At 39.4% G+C, this 14,799-nt stretch overlaps 1 protein-coding gene across 1 annotated transcript in view; it reads left to right on the top strand.

The window, feature by feature from the left end:
• Positions 1–14,799, top strand: part of sh3kbp1 (SH3-domain kinase binding protein 1) — a 102,170-nt gene that overhangs the window by 38,840 nt on the left and 48,531 nt on the right. Inside the window, exons 4-7 of the mRNA XM_037694436.1 lie at positions 181–287; positions 472–616; positions 692–768; positions 5,599–5,688. Of these exons, the coding sequence (XP_037550364.1) occupies positions 181–287; positions 472–616; positions 692–768; positions 5,599–5,688 (419 nt within the window). The remainder of the gene's footprint in view (positions 1–180; positions 288–471; positions 617–691; positions 769–5,598; positions 5,689–14,799) is intronic.

The raw sequence follows: 14,799 nt of genomic DNA, 5'->3' as shown, positions 1-14,799 counted from the left end.
CTGTGAGGCCAGGGGTCAGGTTTAAACTGTCTGTCTTTCTGAAAGGTCAAAGGTCAACAGTCAGTAAACATCTGCTCTCTTACTGTACTGTCTGGATTATGGGTGACTGTATGAGCTTATTATGTCACATTATATAGGATCAAAACTCTATTTCTGTGTGTCTGTTTGTTTGCAACGCAGGAGAACAAATCCGTAAACGCAGATGTAAGGCCGCGTTCAGCTACGCGCCTCAGCATGAGGATGAGCTGGAGCTGAAAGTAGGAGATGTCATTGAGATTATTACAGAGGTGAGATGCGTTTTTCAATCCAGTCCTGTCTTTTAGACTTCTCGTAGAACATCTGTGAGTCCCAAGTTGCGTTTGTTTGCGCAAATCTTTTGTGACTGTGCGTGTATTTTTCTGTTTGAGAGCTTGTGAAAGTATTTTTGTGTATAAATCTGCATTACTTACGTTGAATGTCTGCGTTGGTCAGGTAGAAGAGGGCTGGTGGGAGGGATATCTGAATGGCAAGATCGGGATGTTTCCTTCCAATTTTACCAAAGAGTTCCAGACAGAGTCGGACACGCCTTCTTCGGACACGCCCACATCACAGGACGAGCTACACAACAACCGCACGAGTAAGGCCCAGAAGAAATACACACACAACTACATCAGTTTTGCACTGTGTATTTATTTTGTGTGTGTGTGTGTAGGTAAGGACAGCCCCGGCAGTGAAAGTGATGGAGCTGACAGTCGGTCAGAAACAGAGTCAGAAATCCAGCCCAAAAAGGTAATTACCTAATTTTTTGCTGTATAAGTGACACATTTTTGCATAAATTCGGTACAAGAGGTAACAAAGCTGTGAATAAAGTTCAATAGAGGTATGGAGACAATTAATATTATGAGGGTGGAAATAATTGAAGTGGGTGATGTTATTGATGTTGGATTCAAATGACAGCATACTGATACACTCCTAACCTGAGGGGAGGGGAAACTGAGGTGTTGTCCTCTAAAATTAGAAACTGTTGGCTAAAGCTTGCATAAAGTTTGTTGGATAAATGTGATTTTGTACCAGTCAGGAGAAATTCATTTTTGTCACTATTGAATTTGAAAAGGTGAAAGTGAAAACCAGAGTTTGAGTTCATAAAGTCAATAATAACTTTACTGTACACATTGAATCCTGTACCTCTAATCTTCTTCTGCTTTGTCACAGATTAACCTCCTACAAAAAAATAAAAATAAAAAAGACAAAAGAAAAAGAACCAATTTATTTAGGTCTCCATTAGTGATATGTTCATTCTTAAACATTAACAACGGTTTAATTAAAATTGTGCATGCTTCTTTTGAAATATTTCTAAATTTATTTTAGTGGTTTCAGCTTTATGGATGACTTATTTTACTATTTTAACAACTTTATATAGAACATATGTGTCAAACTCAAGGTCCGGGGTCCAAATGTGGCCCTCGTTGACATCTTATCTGGCCCCCAAGATGAAATGTGAAACGTAAAATACTTCTATCTGTTGATTTTTTTCAGTAATCTTTGATTATGATGTTGAAAGCACAACAAAGAACATCAAATGAGACCAATCAAACTCTTGTTGAAGAACCTGTGACCAAAAAAAGATGTTGGGTATCTGATTTGACTTAATGCAGATTCTGAAATTGGCCCTTAGTTTGAAAAAGGTTTTAATTTTGGCCTCCTTTTGTAAGTGAGTTTGACACCCCTGATATAAAACAAACAAGCAAAACATTTTTTGGTTTTCAACATTTTGGATTTTAAAATTTTTGGCAAAGAGCGTGAAAGCCTTTTTTTTTTAATTTTATTTATTTTTTCAACATATTTACAGAATAAAAGAAGAAATTGTTTAATATTGACGTGTTCTTACATTTTCTGACTCCTTTTTCTGGCACCAAAGTGTGTTTCTGGTTTTTACGAGACTGTTTGAAATGCTGATTATGGGATTTATCATATCACTGAGGACAGTTGCTTGATATTTTTTTTTTTTATTACTGAACAGAACACCCCAGATAATTTTTTTATACAAAATATGAAGAGATTAAGGATCTAGTTTTCACTGCAGTGCACATGCTTTCCTTCAGAAAGGAGCCTCAAAGTAGAACATGATGCAGAAAATACAGTACTGGGTAGTAGGGATGGGGCCGATCCGATCCAGTATTGGTATCGGCCTCCGATACCAGCATAATTTACGTATCGGATTTTTCCGATCCACGCGCTGATATTTCCGATCCATGATGCATGTTGGCTTCAAACTACGGAATAGATTTCCTGAACGGAGGTGTGTCTCATGAACCCAGAGTAATAAGACTCACCTCACATTCAGGAAATCCAGTTCATAGTTTGCAGCCAGCTACAACGTGAGGACTGAGTTAGCAGCACTGTGGCTAACAGCTAACAAACTTTTCATCGAAACATGTCCGCTGTGTGGAAGTATTTTACACTAGAAACACCTCAAAACAAGACAGCATCGTGCAATGTCTGCAGGGCCATAGCGCCACATTAAACCGTGGTAAAGTTAGTTTTACGTTGGACATTCGAGCTCCGTGGCTTCAGCGTGGCGCTGCTCTCGCTGAACCTGAAAGAGACGACTCGACCCCGCCCAGCCCCGTCCAATCTGCCCCGCTCAGTCTGCCCGTCTCCGAGGAGGGACAAACTGAGCGTGGCTGCCCCAAATCACGCTGCCTGCGTCGGATTGAACAAGAAGAAGACATCGCTGAAACCACGGAGCTCAAATGTTTACAGAGAAGTTGCTAAACTTCATCATGATTCATGACCAACCACTATCAGTTGTAGAAAACTAAAGATTTCACAAATTGATACTTGCAGCCAAGATATAGTTTACCCTCCAGGAGATATTTATCAGTACAACAGTAGACAATCATAAAAAAACATGATTTAAAAATTATATGTATTAAAAACAAAAAACAGCTACATTATAAAGTGATGTAAAATACTAAAAACAGGAACATGTCTGTTGGTTTATGCTATGAACTTAGCAGATGTTTGAAGCCATTTAACATTTTATTAATTTAATTCATTTATTCATTCATGTAAAAGAAACAAAATAAAAAAAATAATCAAAAAGAAAACATTGAATGAAAAGAGTGCAGAAAGAAGAAAAAAAAAATCTTATCTGCCCCTTGTTTAAAAAAATATAAAATAACTTTAAACAATCACTTAAATTAATCACTTTAATATCCACTTTAAAGCTAGGAATAAAATGAAACATGTTTTGTGTTAGCAGAATTTAATTCTAACTTTAAAACTTATCCAACATTAATAAAACTTACCTCGAGTTGTCTTTTTGGACATGTATGCATATATTTGTACAAACTGTACTTGAGAGGAGATTATTACAGCTTCATCTAAAATCAATGATGATCATGATATCGGAACTGGATCGGTATCGGCCGATACTCAGTTCTAGGTATCGGGATCGGATCGGAAGTTAAAAAAAAGTGGATCGGTGCATCCCTACTGGGTAGATAACCCTTACAAAGGCACATTAATTCTCATTTAGGGTTTCCAAAAAATAAATAAATAAATAAATAAATTAAAGGTGATTGTTTATATCAAAGTTCATGCTCAATAATCCAGGCGAAAAATCCATCAAAGTTCAGTCATGTCCTCTGGACGGTTTCTTTGTGATGAAACTGAAGAAGTCTTTTGGATGAAAGACGAAATGTTTCAATACAAAGAAACCGTCCAGAGGACCTGACTGAACTTTGATGGATGATCCATTATAGCACGTTTTTCTATAGTTGCTATAAAATCGGCTCAGTTGGTAGAGCTTCTGCCTCCCAGTGAGAAGTTCGCCAGATTGAATCTTGGCCTGAGGCCTTTCTAGGTGGAGTTTGTTTTCTCTGTGCATGCGTGGGTTTTCTCCAGGTACTCCAGTTTCCACCCACAGACCAAAAACATGCATGTTAGACTGACTGGTAACTCTAAATTGTCTCTTAGTGAATGCGTGATAGGTTGTTTGTCTCTATTTGTCCCTGTGATGGACTGGAGATGCCACCTTTCTCACAGTGACTGCTGGATTTGGGGACCAGTGACCCGCATGACCCAGAAAGGAAGAAGCGAGTAAAGATAATGGATTGATGTTTTAAATGCTAAAAAAAACCAACTCATAAGTTAATTAATAAGTCTGCATGCTTCAAGCAGTAGTATTTGGTGTCACAAGCTTCTGCTGCGGTTATTTTGCGAGTTACAACCTGAAGTCTTTGACAGCCACAGTTCTGGAGGATTGCCTCCTGTATGTGCACATGGTGTCATTCGGTTGTTTTTGGTAGCTCTTCAGTAATCTCCTCAAAACCAGTTGTCTCATCGTCACCCATTATAAACATGGTTAACTTTATGTCTTTGCCTTTGGCGCCCCCACATGTCAAAGCCAGAGAAGCATTTATGCTCAGACTGTTTGGACCATAAGTAGAGTTTTATAATCCTACACCTGTGGTGGCCCTATGGTGTAAATGAACAACATTTGAAAAAAAAAAAAAACCACAACAAAAACAACAAAATCACAACAACATTTGAAAAAACGGAATTACATTAAGCCAAAACGGAAGTGGCCGGAATCACATTAGAAAAAACGGAATCACATTAAAAAAAGACGGAAATACATTAAGCCAAACAGGAAATTCTTTTTTTTTTTTTTTACTTTATTAACAGCATAAAACCGAACAACAGAACAATATTCAGTACACACACAATGGAGATACAGTTAGCAGGCTATCCTTTAGCCTGTAGAAACGGTTTTATTCAAGCATAAAGAAGAAATGACGCTGGAAAAACTCGGAAGGATCTTCAAGGTAATGAAGTTTTCCTGACAGACATTCCAGTTTTACATTTAAATTTTACTTGCGCTGCATTATTTATGTTGTTATTAAAATAAAAAAAACTTCCTGTTTGGCTTAATATATTTCCGTTTTTTTCGAATGTAATTCTGTTTTTTCTAACATGATTCGGGCCACTTCCGCTTCGGCCACTTCCGCTTTGGCTTAATGTAATTCCGTTTTTATAAATGTAATTCCATTTTTTCAAATGTTGTTCATTTACACCTTAGGGTCACCGTATACACCAGCAGTAAGACTTTTTTTTTTGTTATAAGGCTGACTGTTCCTTTCTGACAAAAGCAGAACATCAATTACCAATGGATATTTACCAAAAACAGAAGCTAGAGTTTAAATTCAATTCAGTTTATTTAAATAGCACCAATTCACAACAGCAGCAGACTCGTTGAATCTTCACTTCGTCGCAGTCTCCCATCCTGAGCAGCCACAATGGCAACAGTGGAAAGGAAAAACTCCCTTTTAACAGGAAGAAACCTCCAGCAGAACCAGGCTCAGGGTGAGCACATCTGCTTCAACCAGCTGGAGTTTGAGAGGACAGGAAGAGAAACAAACACAGAATGGCAGAGATGGTGCTACTTATGTCCTTTAAGGACCATCCAGTTTCGAAATTGATCAATGCGTCTCGCTAACTTCCGTTTTTTTCTTTAAATGGAATAAAGTCATAACCAAACCCTTATTTTGCAGAAGAGACTTGTTTAGGATTATGCTTGTTTTAGTGTTGCATAATTTGGTCTCTACCTTTCAGGTCCAAGGGTTTGGTTTCGGGAACATCTTTAAAGATCAGCCCATCAAGCTCAGACCTCGCTCCATGGACCTGGACTCAGAGAGGAACAAGGTGAGTCACACGCTCCACTGTTTCTTATGTTCCTATCCCTTCAAAGGACATCCCTATTGACTCATCACCAGTTCTGTGAGATGGTATCTAAGCAAACTTTAACCAGCCTGTCACCTGAGCGTGAACTTTTCCTCTACACTGTTGGAACTCTGTAATTATCCTCAGGAGAAACACATAATTTGGCTTTTGTTTGGTGTTTTGAGCTTACAGATGACTATTTTTTAGACATTTAATTTGAAGTATTTCATAGTTTTAGCTCCCCCCTTTCCTCTGTTTCAGTTTCATGACACAGGAAGTGGTTTTAAGTCAACACACACACTGAACACCCCCCCCCCCCCCCCCCCCCCACACACACACACACACACACACACACACACACACACACACACACACACACACACACACACACACACACACATACTCACAGACATCCTGCAGGGTTTTGACAAGCAAAGCAGAAGTGAGAGCTCTGCAGAGCAGACAGAGGCTGAGAGGAGGACTGGTGATGCAGCTTTTCACATGTTCTCCTGCCGCCTGCACTCATCCAGCAAAGCTTTAATTTATGGGAAAAAAGACGACGGTAGGTTTGTGCTTTCTCCCACTCTTTGTTCATTTATGGCTTTTCTTTTGTCAGTTCTGTTCTTTATTTTGAACATAATCAGCGACAAGAACGTTTTAGCTTTTTCAATAGAGGCAGATTCTGTAAATATTTTCTGCTTAACGTACAAATTAAAGCCATTAATCACCTCAGAGTTAACGATTTTCACCATAGAACTAAAATTTTTCTAAAAAGAAAATAGAAACTGTTAGAATGAAAATGTTTGCTTTAATATGGAACTGATAATGTTTCACTGTGAAGTTTTAGTGGAAAATTTGCTTATTTAAACAGATACATTATAAATAAAGTGCTTTTGCATGTTCATAAGTTTTTTGTGGAAATGACCTTTAAGGGGTCAGGTCATAAAAAGCACATGAAATCAAGTAAACTAGAAACTACTTGTTATATCAGATCAGCTTGGTTTTGTCTTCTGATAAAGAATCAGTTCATTCAAAGTTTATCCAAAACCAGGGTCAAGGTATTTTTATTTATAACTTGAATTAACTTGTCCCTTTTATCTGCACTCATATCTGTTTTCATGACCAAAATGCAAAATAAAAACACCCCTAAAAACGTATTTACCATAAGAGCTTAAACCTCTAAAATGAAATCCCATGACTTCCTGAGAAATTTTACAAAAAACAAGATTTATGCATGACACGCCTGCCAACGAAAAGAATAAACCTGCATTTATGGGAATCAAAAGCTTTTTAAAACCTGTTCATCAGCGTTTTCTGCAGTTGTGTGTGTGTGTGTGTGTGTGTGAGTTTTAGACTCTGAAGGATGTTTGTGCGCCTGTCCTGCTGAGTAGGAGGCTGATGTGCTGCTTTTAGATGAGACGAGTCTTTCTGCTCCCTAATGAGACTCTGGAGGAGGAGACGGGGGGAGTGTCTCCATCCGGCTGAGTCACTGAGCCACATTAACTTTACGGAAGGTCAGCTGCTTGGTGCACAAACAATCTGTGAGCCACAGCTAACAACTGATGGGGTTAATCTGGGTTATTTATGTGTTATTGTTTTCCATCAGCTTTTATGCCAGCGAAAAATAAATATTGGAGAAGAGAATTTCTAAATGTGTTTGTTTCTGTATTGTATGGCAAAAAGTTTAACTGATTACCAAACATTTACTAGAAACCTTTTTGTGTTTTTAAATAAAAAAAATGGTGATTAAGCTTTAGTGAAAGTCATCTAATTAAATGACTGATATTCATTTTGTCTTTAGTTTCATTTAACTTTTAATCAGTTGAGGCTTTATTTGCTCTTTGCTGCTAAATGTTTAGTCATGTTTGTGCTTGATCCCAAACTAGTCACATTTCTGTGTCAGCTGACTGAGAGGTTAGATAAATGGAGAGTTGTTTGTTGTACCATTAATAGACATAAATAGTTTGCTTGTGTTAATCGTCTTAAGACTTTATAGCATCATTTAAGGAGTTGTGAATTTTAGCACATCAAATTGGATGATTCAGAGGTTTTCAACCCATAGGGATTGTTGTGTACCCCATATCAAATTAGCAACATTAGCTTATGATTCTGTTGTTGACAAAGCAGACCACTTCTGTTTTTGGTGAACAATTGCTACAAAAAAATTGAGTATGAGCAAAACAGCAGCTCTTTCATCAAGAAAGCTCGTCAGTGGATGTATTGCCTGTGGCAGCTTAAAGATTTTCACCTGCTACAAATAATGTTCTGGTGCCAAAATGTCCTTACTCACAACACTTATTAAGCCGGGCCTGATAATTATCCTTGTCTTGTTGTATTTTGTGAGAAAGACCGAGATGACATGGTAGGTTACAGTCGATCCACCACTGTTATAACTCTGAGTTAACTAGGGCGGTTGTCATGGAGCTGAGTTGGCAAGTAGGTGTGAAGTGTGGGGGCGATGCAAGCCGTGCTGCATTCTAACCAACAGCATGGTGCAAGGTTTAGCTCCATGCTCAGATAGTATGTAACCAAGAATAGCGACTCCAAGAGCAAGTTTAACAGTTTTTATTTACAAAAAGTGAATCTATATCAACATGAAGTATCAGCAGGGCTGGACTGGGACCCTCGAGAGTAAGGGCCAAAGTTAGTTGAAGGCTTGTTCCTGAAGGATGGTTTTGATGTTCAGTAGTTTTCTTACTGTAAGTAGGCAAAGTTGTCACAGACGCGAAATCCAAAAAGCTTTCAATAGGAAAGGGTGAGGAGATTCCAGGAAGGTCCATACAATCGATGGGCAAGTGGTGGAAGGCAAGGAATGGCTGGAGAGATCACAAGGAGGTTCAGGAGAAACCAGGGAGATCCAAGGCTCCTGAGGAACACAGGAGTCAGAGCTACATCACAGAGAAGTAGAGATTCATTTTCACAATACACAAGGAATAATATAGAAGCCAGGAACACAATTAAATTCTAAATACTTTATTAATCCCAAAGAGAAATTAAATGTTGTTGTAGCTCATCATCCTGGATTCATTAAAGTTGTTCTAGATGCTGATGTCTGTAGGCAGGAAAGATCTCTTGTAACAGTCTGTTTTAGAGCAGATCTGAAGAAACTGGTTGCAGATGTTGATCTATCTACTTGGATTTGGTGGGTTTCTTGGTCTTCTTGGGCAGCAGGACCACCTGAATCTTGGGAAGAACTCCTCCCTGAGCGATGGTCACTCCTCCCAGCAGCTTGTTGAACTTCTCATCATTGCAGACAGCCAGCTGCAGGTGTCTGGGGGATAATCCTGGTCTTCTTAGTCATGAGCCACGTTTCCCACTAGCTCTAGGATCTTAGTGGTCAGGTACTCAAACACCTCCACCAAATAGACAAAGATGCATCCATGGCACCTCCTTTTTAACACATTTGTGATTTGGGGCTGTAGCTGAGCTTTTGAGATGTTAATCAGCTGCTCCCAATTGTAAAAACCACCTTGTTGTCATGGTTACACATCATAACAATGTCCAAAAGCAAAAAGGTTTCAGTAAAAATCCTTCCAGCTGCACAACATCCAATACCAGAGAAAGTAATCATTCAAAAAAAAAAAGTGATTTACATCCAGAAAAAAGAGGAATTTTAAGTTTTCAAAAGGAACATCCCAGAATGAATGTAACAGAGTTACGCCAACATGCAGCCACCTTGAGCGGCGCAATTCTAGAAGTATGCTGTTCTAGAACTAGAACAATTCTTGTTCTGTAACTATAACAATTCAATTTGGTACAATTCAAAGAAACAGTATAACAATCGTAGAACTATAACAACTACCGATTGGTAGATAATGCACCAGCGTCAGACTGGAGTCATTAACTTCCTTAAATACTCCTGTAGCGCATTAGGAGAATGGTCCTTAGGCTTGACCCTGTTGGCACCTTCTTGTGTAGGAAAAGCTGCAGGAGAAGAACTGGAAATCTTACACATAGTAGCCACTTCACTAGTTCCTCAGTACCAGATCATGTGTGTAAGCAAACAAGAGGCACATTCACAATACAGAAAACACACAAAACCAAAATAGGCATAGAGTAGGACTCAGCTGCATTAAAGTGGGACATTACGCATCAATGTGTAATGGACACATCTCTCTTACCATTTTCTCAATACAAAGTTATGTTTTTTGTTGTTTAGGCTTTTAAATCCAGCAGCCGGGTGGTTGCACAGAGTGCGTGTCATCACTACATCACAATGATGAATTGTAAGCCCATCTTATCTTTTCACTGCAACTGTTACGACTCTGTTACTACCTTGCAAGCAGTAGACTTCAGTCTCAGCTTGAAGTCTTTTATGAAGATGGTGTCTTGGGACTTTGCTTTGAATGGTTCATAGGCAAAATTACCAAAGACAGTTTAAAGATGGACTAATCTTTGCAGCCATGTTGTGGAACTATAATGTGAAAAGGGTTATTCAGTCCATCCTCACCTCCTCCATCACTGTCTGCTGCCACAACCAAGGAGCATATCATTTCTTCTACAGAGAAGGTGATTGGTGCAGCCTGCTATAACTGCAGGATCTATGCACTTTTAGGACAGGAAAGTACATAAACTGTTTCTGACTCCGTCTAGCAGGAATTTGCAGGCCAACAGGTTCATAAATCTTATGTAACAAATCAGCTTCTTTTCATATTCCGTTGATCTTTGTTAGTGCTTATTTTTTTCTTAGAAACGACAGAGCACTTGAGTCCCTGAATACAAGACTGTGAGACAATCCAGACATTTGATAATATTTGCACAGTCACTTTGTTTAAGCTTTTCCTTATACAGTATATACATATTTTTTCCATTGATGTATCTGTTTTCCTTAATAAAAAATACAGGTGAAATTTTAGACTCTATTTAAACTATGCTGGAATTGGTACGCTGCATAAGGAATTTAAAATGAGATTTCTGAAGCAGCAACAAAATACTTAACCCTTCTATCAAACTTGAGGAAACAAGGGCTTTAAAATGGAGTTATACTGTCTAGATTTAAAAAAATAAAACACCTTCTATACTTTTTGTGGAACAAAAGGCCTTTGTCTTATGTAACATTCAGTTCAATGCAAAAATCAATGTAAGCATGTTCCTGTTTTTAGTATTTTAGACCGTCTTATAATGTAGCATGTTTATTTATTTTGTTTTACATCACTTATTTTATTTACTTTTCATTTTATATGCTTTTATATATTGTACATGTTTATTGCTGTGTCCCTCATCTGTGTTTTTTGTCTTGTAAATGAGTCCTCGTGACTCAATGAGACAAACCTGTAGAAATAAAGGTTAAATGAGTGAAACACATCCATTTTAACTTGGAAAATGAAACCTGGTTATGAAAATGCTGTCAAATCCAATTGAACTATTTTATGTTTGCAACCAAGAAACCACTAGTTTTCTATTAACCAAAGGCTAAAAGCCTTTGAGGCTAGCTCAAAGGCTAGTAGAGCTTGAATGCAAACTACTTTTTGTCCTGATGCATGTTCAATAATCCAGGTAGATGAATCCAGGTAGATAAAAATACTAATTAAGTCTTTTGGACAAAAGACAATAAAACATTTTAAGTCTTAATTAGTCTTTTGGATAAAATATGAAATGTTTCAACAAAGAAGAATCCATCCAGAGGACTCGATTTAACCTTGTAAGATACTTTGTGGACTATTTATCCACAGTTGTGAAATAGTAAAACTGCCAAATGTAGACCATCTAATACATCTGTGTGGCATTGTACTTTGTACGATGGAGCTTTATGGCCACGCTAAGAAAAAAAAAATTAAAAGCCATAAAATTATGAGAATAAAGTCATAGTATTACGTGAATAAAGTCATAGAAGACTTTTGTTTTTTTTACAGCTCTTGTTTATTTATTTATTTTTTCCACGAGTCGAATCCACAACGTGACCTGTCAATCAATCCAGTAGGCGTGTCAGTAAATGACCAATCCGAAGCTAAATGCTCCTATAAGTGAGTCGCTAGGTCTCTTCAGCCTCTTTCTTTCATATGTACTGAAGACCTCTAACAGCGCTGCACGCACACAGTTTCTCTCAATGAGCTCCATTTTAAAATGTAAACAAAAACAAAAGTCAAGACGTAATGACGTCACGTACATATGCATCCGAGAAGCAGCATACAAAAACACAACAGTAGGTGGCAGTATTATAACACATTTTGAGTAAGATTGTCAATAACAATAAAGTTTAACAAATAATCGTCATTTTACCACAGTTAAAATGCAGTAAACCCTGCTTTATTGTGTCGGAGTTCAGATAATATTACGAGTCATTTAGCTTCGGGTTGGTCATTTGCTGACACGCCTACTGGATTGATTGACAGGTCGCGTTGTGGATCTGACTCGTGGAAAAAATTAATGACAGCTGTAAAAAAACAGTCTCATACGACTTTATTCTCATAATATTAAGCCTTTTTTTCGACTTTATTCTCGCAATACTATGACTTTATTCTCGTAATACTACGACTTTATTCTCATAATTTTATGGCTTTTATTTATTTATTTATTTTAGCGTGGCAATGTTGTTGTTTTTTAACGTGTCCCTAAAACTCTGTCGTAACTTTGCACTGAAAGATCATATGTGGCAAAGATTTAATAGTAACTTTTGTAAACAAAAGTAAAAAAATAAATAAATCCAAATTAACTGCTTTAACAAACCCTAAAGTGCTTCATTGGTATACTGGTAATGATTAACCATCTGAGTCCTTCCACTTGTCACCACTGGCCTTCAAAAGTCCCCCAGCTTCCTGTTGGCCATTCGATGCCCAGGAATGTTTGATAGCTCAGCATGTAAACCCATCTGCAACATTGCAGCGATGCCTCTAAGCTCGTGCCTCCACATGGGTCTCATTAGGGAGGGAAGGGGAGAAAGAAGGAGGGAGGTGTTGAAGAGAGAGGCCAAACAGAACAAAGCGGTGTGTGTGTGTTCGAACAGACTGCATGCTGTGAATGTGTGTGTTTTCCTGTGGAAGAGCCACCCTGGTTCCACAAACACCATCGAACGATCCTCTCCGACTGGTGAATACAACGGCTGCTTTAACGACACACTCATATGCTGCTCTGCACAGGCTTCATCAGCAAGTTGAATGCTGCTTTCTGTGCTCGATTTATAGCTGTTTATGAAAAAAGGGAAACATTTATGCATACATTTATTATTTTAAGTGCTTTTAGTGGCAAAGATTAAGCTGCTGGGGAGGTTCTTGGCAGGATAACCCCCCACCCCCTTCAGGAAATTTGCAACAAGGGCAAAACAGCAACTTTAACTTCTGCTTTGCTCTTAAAAACTGATAGCACTTGACTAGAATATGTGTAAAATTAACTGATGAATCGCCATGAAGTGTAATGCAGATGTTTTTGAACTATACAAAAAAAAAAACAACATTAAAATCAGGCATTTCCAAAGACTTTCCTAACAAGGTTGAGTCATTTCCTCTGAACGGATTCTTCTTTGCTGAGACGTTTCCTCTTTTATCCAGAAGACTTCTTCAGTCTGAGGAGCTGCAACAAACTCAGTCTTATTATCATGTTGTAAATATCTTTTGAACCCAAGGTGCAGACAGATGCGGGGAACTCAGGAATAAAAATAAAGAATATTTATTTAACAAAACAAAAATGCTGATGTGGCAACAAAACTTACATTGATAACAGGAGCAGGGTGATAAAGGAGGCAAGGAGGAAACCAGAGCATGAACGCTTTGTGAGGCCAATCCACAGACAAGAAAGAAACAGACAAAGAACTTATAGGGATGCTAACAGAGAATAATCATGAACACCTGCGACAGGACAATGAAGAACTGGTAGAGGCAGGAGCTGGAGCTGATTACATGGGGAAGAAACACTGAGGAAGACAGGAACACAATTAACAATTTTCAGTCAGGTCATCTGGACAGTTTCTTTTTTTTTTTCAGAAACGTTTCACCTTCCATCTGGAAGGCTTCATCAGTCAAGGACACACACAACACAAAACTGATTCTTCCCCCAAACAGCTTACTCCAAAGTGGAACAAACCAGTTATGTTGGTGCTAAGATGGTGTCTTTGGTACACCCCCTCCTCAGTTGCTGGCCCTCTTCCTCATTGACAGTCATGACCTGACTGAAAATTGTTGGATTGTATACCTGGATTATTGAGCATGGACTTTTTTGGTTTTGACCAGTTTGAATTACACGAGACAGAACACAGGTTCTATTTCATATAGGCTTCGCCCTTTAAGGCTGTCGCTGATGGTTTATCCCGTTATGCAGAGCATAAGCACTGAAAAAAAAAATTAGTCCACGCCCACCTGCTGTGTGGGCCCACCCGGTCCGTATAAATTACGTTAAGAGCGGGAAATCGGCTCCCATTTTTTCTTCAGCGAGCTAATATAGCACTGTCAGAAGAACAAAGAAGATAAATTGTGTAAATGACCAACCTTTGCGAAAGATGCTTGGCCCGGCAGTCGACCTCCGGTCGTCCGGTGAGTTCTCCTCCCCGAGGAGAAGATGACAGCAGTCTTATTCCAAGGTAAGCGTCGTGGAACATTTCCCAGTGACAGGTCACTACACGCTGGACAACGCCATCTTGTGGTTTTCCTCTTATCGCCGACCCTCGGGGCGAACCGGATGGTTCCTCCGGGGCAAGGCGTGCTCAGCTGCAGCCCCGCTGCTCTTTCCCTCCTGGGGAGCGTAGTGTAGGTGGAGGGGGGCTGAGTGAATGCTCACCCCATCCCACCTCGTTTCGCATCGGCGATCACACCGCTCCCGGCCGACGGCGCCCTCAGGGGTTGCCCGGCGGAACCCAGGAGGAGGCTGACATGAAGGGACCCCTTTTTTCTACGTCCCTCGCCTTTTCCCGCCAGTTCGGATGATCGGCGGAAAGGTTATTTTTCACTGGGCTCCACTCTGGCTCACCGTCTTGATCCATACGGCCTCGCGTTCCAACAGGACGTTCCACGGGCGAGGCCGCAGACGGTTCTTTCCTGGTAGATTAGAGGAGTCGGTCCCCAGTCCGCTCCCATCACCAGAGTTGAGGGATTCACCGAGCGGGGCTATTCCTCGGTAACCCCCCCCCTGGAGCCAAGCCTCGCGGAAGCTTCCGGAGCGAAGCTG

Source organism: Nematolebias whitei, chromosome 20, assembly GCF_014905685.2.
Source record: "Nematolebias whitei isolate Nwh7 chromosome 20, NemWhi1, whole genome shotgun sequence".
Classification (NCBI taxonomy): domain Eukaryota; kingdom Metazoa; phylum Chordata; class Actinopteri; order Cyprinodontiformes; family Rivulidae; genus Nematolebias; species Nematolebias whitei.
The sequence above is the reverse complement of the archived record's forward strand: the minus strand, read 5'-3'. Positions and strand labels throughout refer to the sequence as shown.